This window comes from Canis lupus, chromosome 8 (genome assembly GCF_048164855.1).
Source record: "Canis lupus baileyi chromosome 8, mCanLup2.hap1, whole genome shotgun sequence".
NCBI lineage: Eukaryota > Metazoa > Chordata > Mammalia > Carnivora > Canidae > Canis > Canis lupus.
Window position 1 is genome coordinate 39,467,544 of NC_132845.1, and position 12,804 is coordinate 39,480,347.

Sequence of the window (12,804 nt, forward strand, 5' to 3'; positions counted from 1 at the left end):
AGCTGGGAGAGAATACATTTCTGTATAGGAACCCAGAAGGAGGTACTTTGTTGTGCCAGCCCCGGGACACAATAGAGAGGGCAGACAGAGGCTGTGCTGAACTGGGAGGGGCTTTGGTCCCAGAGTGGGGTGAGGGAAGAGCAGAGGGTGAGCCTGGCTGTGTGAGAGGACCCCCGAGGGCCTGGCCAGGATCTGGAGGCCCCCTGCATGGGTGCCTGAGGGTTGCAGGACCATGACACCCCCCTACCTACCCCAGGCCTCAGGGGACCTCAGGACAGCCTGGTCAGCTGGGCCTAGGTCGACAGTAAGCCATCCTGAACCTCTCCTGGGGGCTTTACCCTGTCCCCTGGCAGATAGGCTCCCCTCTAGCCACCCCTGCAGGGACCCATGGGGCAGTCTGTTCAGGTACCTGGCCTGGTAGGCCCATGCTAGGTGGCTTGCAGCTCCTGCTATATCCTGGGCCAGTTGGTTCTTGGAACCTTCTCTGGACTTTGGAGCTGGGATACATTCCATTTCAAGTGACCTGGTCGGCATTCCCCAGACCCTTGGCCCCCAACTGGATTACTTCATTTCACAGAGCTCAGCAGGCATCAAAATCTGCTTTCCCAAGCCTAGACTTTCCCACCGCCCCTCCCCTGGCTCAGGCTGAGGATGAGGATGGGGAAGGCCTGTTCCCAGGCTCTGAGATCCCTGCCCTAGCTCAGAGAGTGGAGGGGCCACAGCAAGGGCCATGCCCACCCCCACCCAGGCCCCTCAGTGTTCCCGTCTGACCTTTGCTTCCATCTCTGTGTGTCACATAGACACACACACACACAAACACTCACATCCCCGTATCTTGCCTTTAGGACAGGCTCCACCCTCCCTAATCCCGCCCCCCTCCCTCCCACCTCCAACCTCTTAAAAGAGCGGCTCTCTCTAGAGCTCCAACCTCGGCTGGAGAAACTGCAAGAAGGTAACTGGCTCAGTGGAGGCCGGGGAGGGAGCTGCAGCCAAAGGGACTTTCTGTGGGGGTGGCAGTGGGGCTGCTTCTCTTTTCCTAACATGTGTTCCTCCCCTTCAGGTCATAGCCCCTGGAGCCCTGAAAGATCAAACCATGCACTTGGCCGAGGTGAGCTAGAGCGGCAGGCGGGGGTGGGGGGATGGGGGGGTGGGGGTGGTATGTCTGGGTGATGGTGGTGGTAGGAGTTGGGGGGAGGGGGCGGGAGGGGAAGGGGGTCGTGTGGGAACCACTTCCCTGCGGAGCATCCCTCCCTCCCACTGCGCTGGCCCCAGGCCTGCTGATCCCTCCACATGCACCTGGCTCTGTCCGGTTCTCTGGGGCCAGTGGGGGATCCCACTGGGGAGGCAGGAGTCTGAGGCTCTCAACAGGGCCCCAGTCTCATAATGACCCTGACCTTTGTTTGGTGGAATCTCTGCCCTCGCCATCTGGAAATTCTAAGTAATTGTTGACAAAAAACTCACAGTCTCATTCTGTTCTGAGTCATTCACTTTATACAGCAAGTCCTGATTGTGGGTGATTTTCTGTCTGGGGTGAGCTATGGGGGCAGCTCTGTGTGTGTGTCTTTGGCTGTGTGAGGGGCACTGAGAACAGCGCAAGCTATGGGACAAGCAGTTACTCTAGGAGTTAGACACCACATGTTTGTGGGGCAGCTGGAGGATGGAAGGTCCAGAGGGCCAGAAAAAGCACCAATCCTCAAAGACTCTATACCCTAGAAACCTGAGGGGTGGGGCAAGTTGGTTTTGGTTTCCTTTTAAGATTTTATTTATTTATTTATTCATGAGAGACACAGGGAGAGGCAGAGACACAGGCAGAGGGAGAAGCAGGCTCCATGCAGGGACCCCAATGCGGCACTCGATCCTGGGACCCCAGGATCACAACCTGAGCCCAAGGGAGACTGTCAATCACTGAGCCCCCCCAGGGACCCCATCCTGCAAAGTTTTCAAATTCCTCTCAGATGCCTGGACCTGCAGCCCAGGACCTGAATCAGCCTCTGTGTCTATTCCTTCCTTTCGGGGTGCCCTGTAGCCTCCCCTACACCCTACTGGTCTCCCGCTACCACAAGTTTGACCAGATGCTCCAGGCATCTCCTGGCCTTGTGGCAATGGGATTAGGGAATGACCCCAGGCTTGGTGGCCAGGCCAGTCTGGGAGGATGGGTTGGAGAGCAAATTGTTCCCACCGGCCCCGGCCCGTTGGGTCCTTCTTTTGTCCCATTTCGTGTGACAATGGGCTGACAGGATCACCGACTGAAAAAGCATGTGGACAGATGCCTGGGGACAGATGCCTGGGGAAAGGCGTTTGCCCGCGGCCTGCCCGTGGCACTGATTCCCCGGGGCTGCGGAAGCCAGCACCGCGGTTAGCCCTCAGGTAGAGCCTGGTGAAGGGGGTCTGGGGGACCTGGCACTGCCGGGGGTCAAGCCAGGAGTGTGGGCAGCCCAGAGAGGTCTTCAAAGTCAGCAGTCATGCGCAGCCTGGGTGGCTTAGCGGTTCAGCGCCTGCCTTTGGCCCAGGGTGTGATCTCGGGGTCCTGAGATCCAGTCCCCATCGGGCTCCCTGCATGGAGCCTGCTTCTCCCTCTGCCTGTGTCTCTGTCTCTCGTCTCTATCTGTGTCTCTCACGAATAAATAAATAAAATAAAAAAAAAAAAGTCAGCAGTCAGGAAGAGCTGCTGGCCACAGGCGTGTCTCTGTCACCGCCGCGGAGGACCGGATGCCACCACCTGTCCTCCCCTCCGCCAACCGAAAGGACAGAGAGGGTCAGGTATCGGGAGCCCCGGTCCACCCTGCACTCTCCACAGCAATGTTCCTACCTCTGCATGTGTGTACATGTGCTTGTGTACGACACACGGGGTGGGGGTGGCAAGGTCACGTGAGCCTGGATGTCACTGTTACCCCACAGAGACGCAGAACTCCCATGGAAAATCTACGTATCCAATTGGTAAGAAGCTCTTCCCGACGTGTGGTTGGGGGAGTGAGGGGCGTCGGGGCCCTGTGGGTGGACCTGGGACCCTGAGGGAGAAGGACCGGGTCTCTCCCATCTCTGCCTCTCCTCTCCGCACAGCACAGGGTGGTAGACGATTTCTGCGACCAAAATCGAGATCAACCAGAAGGACAAGAACAGGTGGGTCACCGTGCCCCCACTCCCGTGCTCCCTCTGATTTGGCATGGGTGGCTGGTTTCACGGTGATGGTAATGATGGGGAAGAGGACGTGCTGCCCCAGGCTTCCTCGTTCCTTCCGCCGCAGAGAAATACTCTCTCAGTTCACACCTGTGTGGCAGGTGTGTGTGCCCAGGTGAGGAATGCCGGGGCTCAGGGGGGCTTAGGAAGGCATCTGAGTCACTGGGCATGTTGATGACAGGCAGGGATGCCAGATACCTGGTCCCCAGAGCCCCAGGGCTGGAGCCAGTTACTGGGGACCAGGACACAGGGAACAGGCTGGGGCTTGGGGATCAAACGGTGTGGGAGAAGCTGGGAGGTTTTAACTGGTGTGGCTTCTCCCCAACAGGAGCAGTTAGTGCTGATGGAGCTGGAGGTGAGAGTTTTGGGCCTCGGCCCTCTACCAAAGCTTAGCCCCTGGGGTGGTGCTCAGCCATGTCATTGGGTCTGAGCTCCTAGCTCCCTGGGGACTCACCTGGACCCCTGGAGGCCCCAGAGGGACTGCAAGACCGCAGGGGCAGGAGCAGGGCTGCAGCTTCCCACCCGCCCCTCCCCAGATCAGCATCAATGAGGCCTTGATCAACACCGTGGATCTGCACTACCAGAGCAACAGTGAGGTGAGCGGGACGTGCCCACCACGGCCCTCCTTGCTTCCCCTCCCCGTCCCCACCTGTCCTGAGCGGGGGTGAACGGATGCCCCCAGGATGGGAGGTGGCAACCTCCCGGCCTGGCCTCAGTTCCACGTGTGAGCTAGGTGCGGACGCCGGGCAGCGACACACATGCATGAGCGCCGTGTTTTATGCCACGGAGAGGAATCCGGGCCTGAGTCTTCGCGCGTGTGGCGCTGTTGGCAGGAAAGCCACAGCCTCCATCGGCAGGCTTCCGTCTCCCAGAGTCTCACAAAGATTGAGAGTCCTCAGCCAGGGCCACAACCTGGACCTGGGGCTGCATCCCCCAGGGGGGACCCTGAACAGCCCCCACCCCACCCCTGCAGGAACCTGCCCTTCCTGAGATGCTGTGGATGGAATTGCGCTCCAGAGTCTGCAGATCCTCTGTCCCTGTTCTGGAAGGGGAGGGTCCAGAGGCCTGTGACCCCGAAAAGAGCTTTTGTGACAAAGCCCTGAGGTTCTTTCTAAGGCTGCTATGCTACCTGCACCAGAAGTGGCAGTTGGCACTGGCCTGGGTGCGGGAGGTGGCTGCTGGCGTGCAGACCTTTTGCAGGGCGGTGGAGGTCATCTGCAGTGTTCTGCAGGAGGTGTTGCAGGATTTCTACTATGGTGTGACCCAGGTCTTCAGGAGCACCATGCAGGCCTGATTAAGCCCCCTGCTCCCCACCCCTGGCCAGCCTCCTGCTCCAGGTCTGACCCATTGCTCTGGCTCTAGTGTCTTAATAAAAGCTGCTTGAATCATGAAGCACCTGGGTGGCTCAGTGGTTGAGCATCTGCCTTTGGCTCAGGTCAGAATCACAACCCCCCCTCCCCGGACTCCCACATCAGGCTCCCTCCCTGCAGGGAGCCTGCTTCTCCCTCTGCCTATGTCTCTGCCTCTCTCTTTGTCTCTCATGAATAAATAAATAAATCTTTCAAAAAAAACCAAGTTGGTTGAATCAAATCTCAAATCGGGTGCTTGTTGGGTTGGGACCAGGGGTCCCCAGTGGTTGGCGTGGGGCCGGGGCATGTGTCACATGAACCTGAGCTGGGGTCTCTTGACCTCTCTAATCTGATCTATACATGGGACACTGGTTACAGCTGGTCATGGACTTGTGCTGAGGACTGGAAGGTTATGGCCTTGCTTGCTGCATAGTAGAGACCCTGAATCTGTTTCTGGAGCAGCAGGGAGCTCAGGCCTGAGGAACTCTCAGTCCTCATCTCCTGCCCTGGGTCTTCATCCTTCCCCAGGCCACGGAAACTCCATTCACCTTCCAAGATCAGAGACTTTGGGTTGGGGGGCACAGAGAGGGAGGGAGGGGGAAGGAGGATGGACCCCTGGCTGGGCCCTGCAGAAAGGCACCCTAGGGCCTAGGGCAGGGCAAGAGGCCCCCAGGCCACTCAGGCCTGTGGCCTAGTGTGGGCCTACAAATGCTGTAACTGGGGAGAGGAGACCAGGGCTGGAGGGGTGCAGCCAACTCATCATTTCTTTTCCTTTTTTTTTTTTAAAGATTTATTTATTTATTAATGAGAGACACAAACTGAGAGAGAGAGGCAGAGACATAGGGAGAGGGAGAAGCAGGCTCCCCACAGGGACCCCGACGCGGGACTTGAACCCAGATCCTGGGATCACAACCTGAGTCAAAGGCAGGCGCCCAACCACTGAGCCACCTAGGCATCTCTCTTTTCTTTTCTTTTTTTTTAATATTTATTTATGAGAGAGGGAGATAGCACATACCCATGCCTGCAAGAGTGTGTGGGGAGGGGCAGAGAGAGTTTCTTTCTCATCTGCTGAGTTTGGAGCCCAAAGCAATTCTGGACTAGACTTCCTGAGATGATGACCTCCATCCGAAACTGACTGAGCCTCAACGAGCCCCACCTCCCTTTCCCCAAGCTTCTCCATCCCCCACTGAATTCCTGCCTCTGGCTCTGCACAAAGATTTTGCATTGAGACTGTCTGGCAGCAGCTGAGGTGCAGCTGGTGGGGGGTGGGGCTCCAGGGCCCTAAGAACAACGGGCCAGGTGGGAAGGGGCTTGGGAGCCAGGGGCCTCAAGGTCTGGGGGCATTTCTGTGACTCAGCATCCCAATTCCCTGGGTCCCAATTCTCTGTCCGCCAGCTTCTTCAGACCCTTTGGATCATAGGAATAAACTCTTGATTCTTAGAAAAATCACCTCCCTGGGGGCCACTTGTGAGTGCAACAGGAGGTAATGGCTAGACCATAACCTGATCATCTTCAAGGACCCTGCTTGCTCACAGACCCTGACCTGCAGGAAGAGGATGAGGGGTACTTATTGACCCTGGCCCTTTCTTTCCAAGTCAAAAGACACCCCAATATGTGGGTTCCTGTCAACAGAGGCCCGTGCAAGCCCACATCTTCTTTTACTTTCAGGAGAACCTTCTGACAGCCTTTTACACTGGAAGGCCCATCTCATGCTGGGGTCCCCAGCTCCAAGGGGTCACTCAGTGCCAGGGCCTGATCCAGCACTTACTTCCCCTTGACCATGTCCTCTCTTCCTACTTGCTGTCAGCATCCAGGTTCTAGATCCTTGCCCTGCATTTTCAAGTGACCCTGTGTCAAACTGCCACTTCATCTTATGACTTCACACTGAACTCCCTTGACAAAACCTTCCTCCTGTGCTGAAGCCATCAGAGGCTTTTATGACCCCATGGCCCCATCAAGCTTACCATCATCTGGAGCCTAGACAGCTTCTAGTCTTCTAATTGATTTCCCTGGTTTTAGCTCTTTCAAGCCAAATCTATCTAGCACCAGGGTCAAAGCAATTTCATTGCAAAGTGAAGTAACTCACTGTCTAAAACCCTCCCCTCTTCCCATCACAAATATACTCTGACCTTGGCCTATAAGGCCCCCGTTTGTGTCATCGGATTCCTACAGAGCTCCCCCATAGACAGTGTTCTTCAGCTGCCTGCTCAGTAGCTCAGGACCTTTGCACATGCTGTTCCCTCTGCTGGGGATGGCCTTCCCCCAGTTCTGTGGCTGCCTCTCCCTTCTATTTCAGGCCTGTTCTCCTCAATAGCCCAGCACATTCCCTAATACATAGTAGGTACTCAAGAAATAATAAAGCCTTCAAATGATCTGGGTCCTCCCAGTTCCTTACTCTCATTCTTTGTTGACTCAAAAAATTTCCTTCTGAGGTCTTCCATTAGTCTGATTTTCTCTACAACATCTGGTGACTCTCTCTACCCTATCTAACTTTCCTCCCAACCCCCAAAAGCATAGACCTTCCCCAGGCTCAGAGTTTCCCACTCAGTTGTGCCCAAGAACCATCTCTACTTTCCCAGATTTGGGGCCAGAGCTTCCCCAAGTCCTGTGAACCCCTGTTGACAAGTTCACTTTATATTCGAAGCAACTGCTAAACAGCAGCTATGTGTTAGGTGGAGGGACAAAGACAACCTAGAAATAGAGTATGGGTAAAAAGCCACAGACAGAAGCAGGAAGGGTGTGTGTGCATTCTGTAGTTGAGGGAGGTTGTTTTCTTTCCTGTAGCCTTTTTAAAAAAGATTTATTTGGATCCCAGGACCCAGGGATCATGCCCTGAGCCAAAGGTAGATGCTCAACCACTGAGCCACCCAGGCACCCCTCTTTCCTGTAGTCTTAGAAGTCACATGATTTTAGGGATACCTAAAAAGGCAGACACTCAACTGCTGAGCCACCCCGGTGTCCCGAATAAATAAAGTATTTTCTTTTAAGATTTTATTTATTTATTCATTCATGAAAGACAGAGAGGCAGAGACCTAGGCAGAGGGAGAAACAGGCTCCCTGAGGGGAGCCCGATGTGGGACTCAATCCCAGGACTCTGGGATCACGACCTGAGTCAAAGGCAGATGCTCAACCACTGGGCCACTCAGGCATCCCCAAATAAATAAAATCTTAAAAAAAAAAAAAAAAAAGTCACATGATTTTAAACCTGTCTACTAGTCTGGAAAAAAATCTATCCTCTAGAGTGGAGAACAGGCCAAGATTGTCCGGTGGGTAGAAGGAGGGGAAATTGGCCAAACCAGGTTTGGGTTTACAGGATTATGGGTTGTTAGGGGTCTCCAGCCCACGACCATACCTGGCCATCAGGCAGGTTTCATTTCATCTGCTAGCATCTTCACTTTGAACTGGTCGTACCTCCATTCCAAAAACAAGGTTTCCCGCAATAAGCCAGGATCTGGGATGTTAATTTTATTCCATTTTAATTAATTTAAATTGCCACATATGGCTAGAGGATACTGTATGGGACAGCACAGATTAGGGGCAGACTCCAGAGAAGGAAGAATTGTAGGGTAGCATTCCTTGGCCTTACTCACAGCTGGCTCTGACAGCTGGCACACCTGTCACCCCCCCCCCCCCCGACTCTGGGCCTTTCTGGGTGTAGGGGTAGTGGTGGACTCCCTCCGGGCCTACTTCTATCTACTATGATAGGTACTATGGTAGGTGCTAGGGGTAGGGAAGGAGAAAAGGCATCCCTGTCACAGTGGTGACGGTAACAGCGTTTGGATGGACCTCGAAAAAATAAGAGTCATTTTTCAAGTAGGCTGTGTTACTCTAGGCACTTTGAGATGCACCCCCGGGACCAGGGAGACATGCCTCCGGGGAAGAACCAGCCTACAGGGTTGGTGGAGCGGTGGCCCAGGACACCAGGGAGAGGCGCGCAGAGCATGCCTGGCGGAACCCAGGCGAGGCTAGTACAGCGTCTCTCGGGCGTGGGTTCTCAGGTGGCGCAGCAGGTGGGAGTTGCGGCTGAAGCTGCGGCCACACTGCGCGCACGAGTAGGGCCTGGCGCCGGTGTGCACCAGCATGTGGCGCAGCAGATTACAGCTGCGGCTGAAGCTCTTGCCGCACTCCCGGCACTCCTGGGGGGGCTCGGCTTGCCTGGACGCCGCCTCGGCGCCGGCGCCCCCGTGGGTGGCCAGGTGCCGCTGCAGGTGCGCGTTGCGCCGGAAGCTGCGGCCGCAAGTCGGGCAGCTGTAGGGCCGCTCGCCGGTGTGGCTGCGGCGGTGGCGGGCCAGGTTGGAGCTGTTTCGGAAGCGGTAGCCGCAGGTGTCGCAGGCGTGGGGCTTCTCCCCGGTGTGGATGCGCTGGTGGCGCGCCAGGTGGGCGCTCTGGCTGAAGCCCTCGCCGCACTCGCTGCAGCGGCAGGGCTTCTCGCCCGTGTGGCTGCGCCGGTGGCGGGCGAGGTCCTGCGTCTGGCTGAAGGTCTTGCCGCACTGGGTGCAATGGTGGGGCCTCGGGCCGCCGTGGGTCAGGAGGTGGCGCGCGAGACCCGCCCGCCGCACGAAGCGCTTCCCGCAGTGGGGGCAGCTGTAGGGCTTCTCGCCCGTGTGCACCCGCTGGTGGCAGACCAGCTGCGAGCTCTGGCTGAAGCTGCGGCCGCAGACCTGGCAGGCGAAGGGCCGCTCGCCCGTGTGCACGCGCCGGTGGGCCCCCAGGTGCTCGCTGCGCCGGAAAGCCTTGCCGCAGTCGCCGCACACATAGGGCCTGCGCTCGGGGCCAGGGCGCAGGCTGCCCGAGCACTCAGAGCACTGGTGGCCCTTGTCCTTGGCGTGGATCCGCAGGTGGCGCTTGAGGCTGGAGCGGCGCTGGAAGGTTTGGCCACAGTGAGAGCACAGGACGATGGCCGGCTCGCGCGCTTCGGGCTTGGGCTCGGGAACGCGCGGGGACTCGCGGTCCTGGGCGTGTGCCAGCAGGTGCTGCATGAGGTGGGCGCGGCGCTGGAAGCCCTGCCCGCACTCCGCACACAGGAAGGCGGGCTCCGAGGTGTGCGTCTGCAGGTGTTTGTTCAGGTGTGAACTCTGGCGGAAGCGGTGGCCGCAGAGGTGGCAGGCGTGCGGCCGCTCGTCCGTGTGCGTGCGCATGTGCAGCTTGAGGATGGAGCTGCGGCCGAAGCTCTTGCCGCAGCACTGGCACGGGAAGGAGCGAGCGCTGGGGTGAGACCGCAGCTGGTGCGCCTCCAGGCGGGCCAGCTGTCGGAAGCTCACGCCGCAGTCCGTGCAGATGAATTTCATCTCTGGTTCCGACCTGGAGGTGCTCCCCGCCACTTTGACTTCCAGAATGCCACTCTTGTCGGGAGGGGACCCTCCTTCACCGGTGCCACTCACTTCAGGGGCCGGCCCCAGCAGCTGACCGTGGGGCTCTTCTGCCGCCCCAGGAACATCTGCCCCGGCCTCTGTTGAGATGCCAATGGGCCAGGCAACCCCTTTGGGCTCTTCTTTAAACTCCTCATCTGGGGTTCTGTTTTCAAACCCTAGGAAAGAAGCAGAAAATGGAGATGGGCAAGCCTATTCCTAGATGCTCCCAGGAATCGCCTTGAACCTCAAGGTCTCAAAGCAGAAAGAAACCGGGGATCCTGCAAAGCTGGGAGGTGCGCAGAAGTTGAGGGTTTAACAAACAGACAACAAAAAGTTTACTATAGTAACCACTTTTTTTTTTTTTTTTTTTAAGTAGGTTCCCTGCTCAGTGTGGAGCCTAAATGGGGGCTTGAACTCACTAGCCTGAGATCAAGACCTGAGCTGAGGTCAGTTGGAAGTTTAACTCACTGAGCCACCCAGGTGCCCCAATGACTACCCGCTTTAAAAGCTCAAAGTTAGGGGCACCTGACTGGCTCAGTCACTTAAGTGTCTGCCTTCGGCTCATCTCCTGATCTCAGGGTCTTGGGATGAAGCCCCGGGTTGGGCTCTCTGCTCGGCGGGGAGCCTGCTTCTCCCTCTCCCTTTGCCTGCTTTTCCCCCTGCTTGTGTTCTCTCTCTCAAATAAATAAATAAATAAATACTCAAAGTTAACAGGGTTGATGATTAATTCAGACACAATAAGCCTCTAAAATAAATGAATAAATGACTAATGAAGGAAGAAATGAATGAATCCACATCGAAATGGCCCATTTTTATTTTTATATATTTTTAAAGATTTTATTTATTTATTTGAGAGAAAGAGCACAAGCGCATAAGTGCAGGAGGAAGGGGCAGAGGAAGAAGCAGACTCCCCCCTGAGCAGAGGCTCTGAGATCGTGACCTGAGCTGAAGGCAGCCGCCTAACTGACTGAGCCACTCAGGTGCCCCCAAAGAGCCCATTTTTAGGCAAAGAGGCCAAAAAGTCAGGTAGGACCTGAGCTTCATTGACCACTCCTGAAACAGAAAGAACGAGCAGTGGTTGGTAAGCCAGAAGGGCCTCTTACCCAGAGGGTGTGTGGGCCAGGCCTTCTTTGCTGGGACATCTTCAAAGGTCAGAGACTCCTGTAACAAAAGGATGGGCAGAGACCCTCGGTGACCGAGAATGGAGCTCTATGACCCAAGGGGGATGAAGAGCTGTTAAGGTTTAAATTAAGGAAGACATGAATTTGCTACAACGCAGAGGCTGAGGGCAACCGGGGCATGAGAACCATCTGGGGTGAGGGTAGCAGTCCAGCTCACCAGCACAGCTGCCAGCTCCTGATCTCGAGAGTTTTCTTCCAGCCATAGGACAGGGCCCTGGGGGACTGTCAGCACTGAGGAGAAAGAGCTGTTAGAAGCCAGACTTACGCTCCACGTGGCTACGGGGAGTGCACCTGCTGCCAGGGCCCCTAGGGGGACATTAGCTGCCTCCCATCCCTGTCAGAGAGGGAGGCTGCCTCTTTCTCACCCCACCCGCACATACTGGGCTTCCTAGCTCCCACCTTCCTAGGGTACCAGCTCCTCACCAGTCTCCTGCAGGACTTGGAATGTCATCTTGGGACCTGGGCTCAGGGGTTGCTTGGAACTAGGGGGGTGTCTCCAGGTCTCCAGCTCAGCAGGCTTGGAGGTCCCTGGCTGGGATGGTGGGGGTTCCTTTGGTGGCTCCAGGGCTGCAGTTCCTTCTGAGGGCACTTCCTTTTTGGGGCTGTGACTGGAGACCTGGGAAGAGCCTCCTTGTCCCTCCAGAGCAATGTCTGCACGGGGACAGTTCTTGCCAGTATTAAAACTAAAATCCTGTTCAAAATACATCTGTTAGACGACAGGCAGGCCAGGGGGATAATCCGCGTCCTTCTGACTCCCAAGGGAAATGTGACCAAGGAAGGGTGGGAGTCAGAGGAGTTAGGAGGTTAGAAAGGAATTAGCAGAGGGAGGGAAATGGGGTGCACTGAGGTCCCCGTCTCCCTACCTGCCGTCCGGCCCTCCTGACCCCCACCTCTTACCAGGGGCGCCACGGTGCCGGGCTCCCTCTGGATGCCCTCCAGCAGCAGCACCACCTCCTCGCCGTCCCGGAGTTGCTGGCCCTGGAGCCGAGCCAGGAGGTGCGGGGGCAGCACGCTCAGGAACTGCTCCAGTACCAGCAGCTCCAAGATCTGCTTCTTGGTATGCAGGGCCGGCCGCAGCCAGTGGTGGCACAGCTCGCGGAGCCGGCTCAGGGACGCCCTCGGGCCCATGTCCTCCTGATACTGGAAGCATCTGAAGAGCTGGTGAGCCACCTCGGGCCGGGGCCTGGCCTGGGCATGCTGGAGGTCCTCCTGCCCAGCGGTGTCCTCTTCTTCCAGTTTGACGGCTCCAAGCTGCTCTGGCTCCCGGGCGGCCGGGACGGGCTCCTCAGGCATCTTTCAGCTGGGGGAAGGCTCACGGCAGCTGGTCCCTCTCGGGTGGCACCTGTGGTATAAGAAATGCCTAACGGGGGATCCCTGGGTGGCGCAGCAGTTTGGCGCCTGCCTTTGGCCCAGGGCGCGATCCTGGAGACCCGGGATCGAATCCCACGTCGGGCTCCCGGTGCATGGAGCCTGCTTCTCTCTGCCTGTGTCTCTGCCTCTCTCTCTCTCTCTCTCTCTGTGACTATCATAAATAAATAAAAAAAAATTAAAAAAAAAAAAGAAAAAAGAAAAAGAAATGCCTAACGGTGTGACCTCCACGAGAATCCGTTCTCCCGTTGGTCAGAGGTAATGGCTCGGAGAGCAGGACGCTGACAGGCAGAGAACACTGTTCTGGCTCTACGTTCCCTCCTGCAGCACTTAGAACCCCACGTTCACTTCCCCCCAGGGATCAAAACTGGCATTCCC

At 56.8% G+C, this 12,804-nt stretch overlaps 2 protein-coding genes across 4 annotated transcripts; one reads left to right on the forward strand and one right to left on the reverse strand.

Annotated features, from left to right (window-relative positions):
• The first annotated feature begins 883 nt into the window (after positions 1-883).
• On the forward strand, positions 884-4,748 carry IL32 (interleukin 32). Of its 2 annotated transcripts, XM_072835474.1 has the most exons (7): positions 884-952; positions 1,061-1,108; positions 2,899-2,937; positions 3,061-3,120; positions 3,506-3,532; positions 3,714-3,773; positions 4,151-4,748. In XM_072835474.1, exons 2-7 carry the CDS (start codon positions 1,094-1,096, stop codon positions 4,469-4,471), a joined length of 522 nt encoding a protein of 173 aa, XP_072691575.1. In that variant the 5' UTR covers positions 884-952; positions 1,061-1,093; the 3' UTR covers positions 4,472-4,748. The 2 variants fall into 2 exon arrangements, with proteins under 2 accessions (XP_072691575.1, XP_072691576.1); XM_072835475.1 differs by lacking the exon at positions 2,899-2,937 and having other exon boundaries at positions 892-952.
• Positions 4,749-7,650: 2,902 nt separating this feature from the next.
• Positions 7,651-12,528, reverse strand: ZSCAN10 (zinc finger and SCAN domain containing 10). Of its 2 annotated transcripts, XM_072833975.1 has the most exons (5): positions 11,956-12,528; positions 11,482-11,749; positions 11,216-11,280; positions 10,981-11,038; positions 7,651-10,053 (listed from the first exon to the last, which is right to left on the reverse strand). In XM_072833975.1, exons 1-5 carry the CDS (start codon positions 12,349-12,351, stop codon positions 8,492-8,494), a joined length of 2,349 nt encoding a protein of 782 aa, XP_072690076.1. In that variant the 5' UTR covers positions 12,352-12,528; the 3' UTR covers positions 7,651-8,491. The 2 variants fall into 2 exon arrangements, with proteins under 2 accessions (XP_072690076.1, XP_072690077.1); XM_072833976.1 differs by lacking the exon at positions 11,482-11,749 and having other exon boundaries at positions 11,956-12,333.
• Positions 12,529-12,804: the final 276 nt, after the last annotated feature.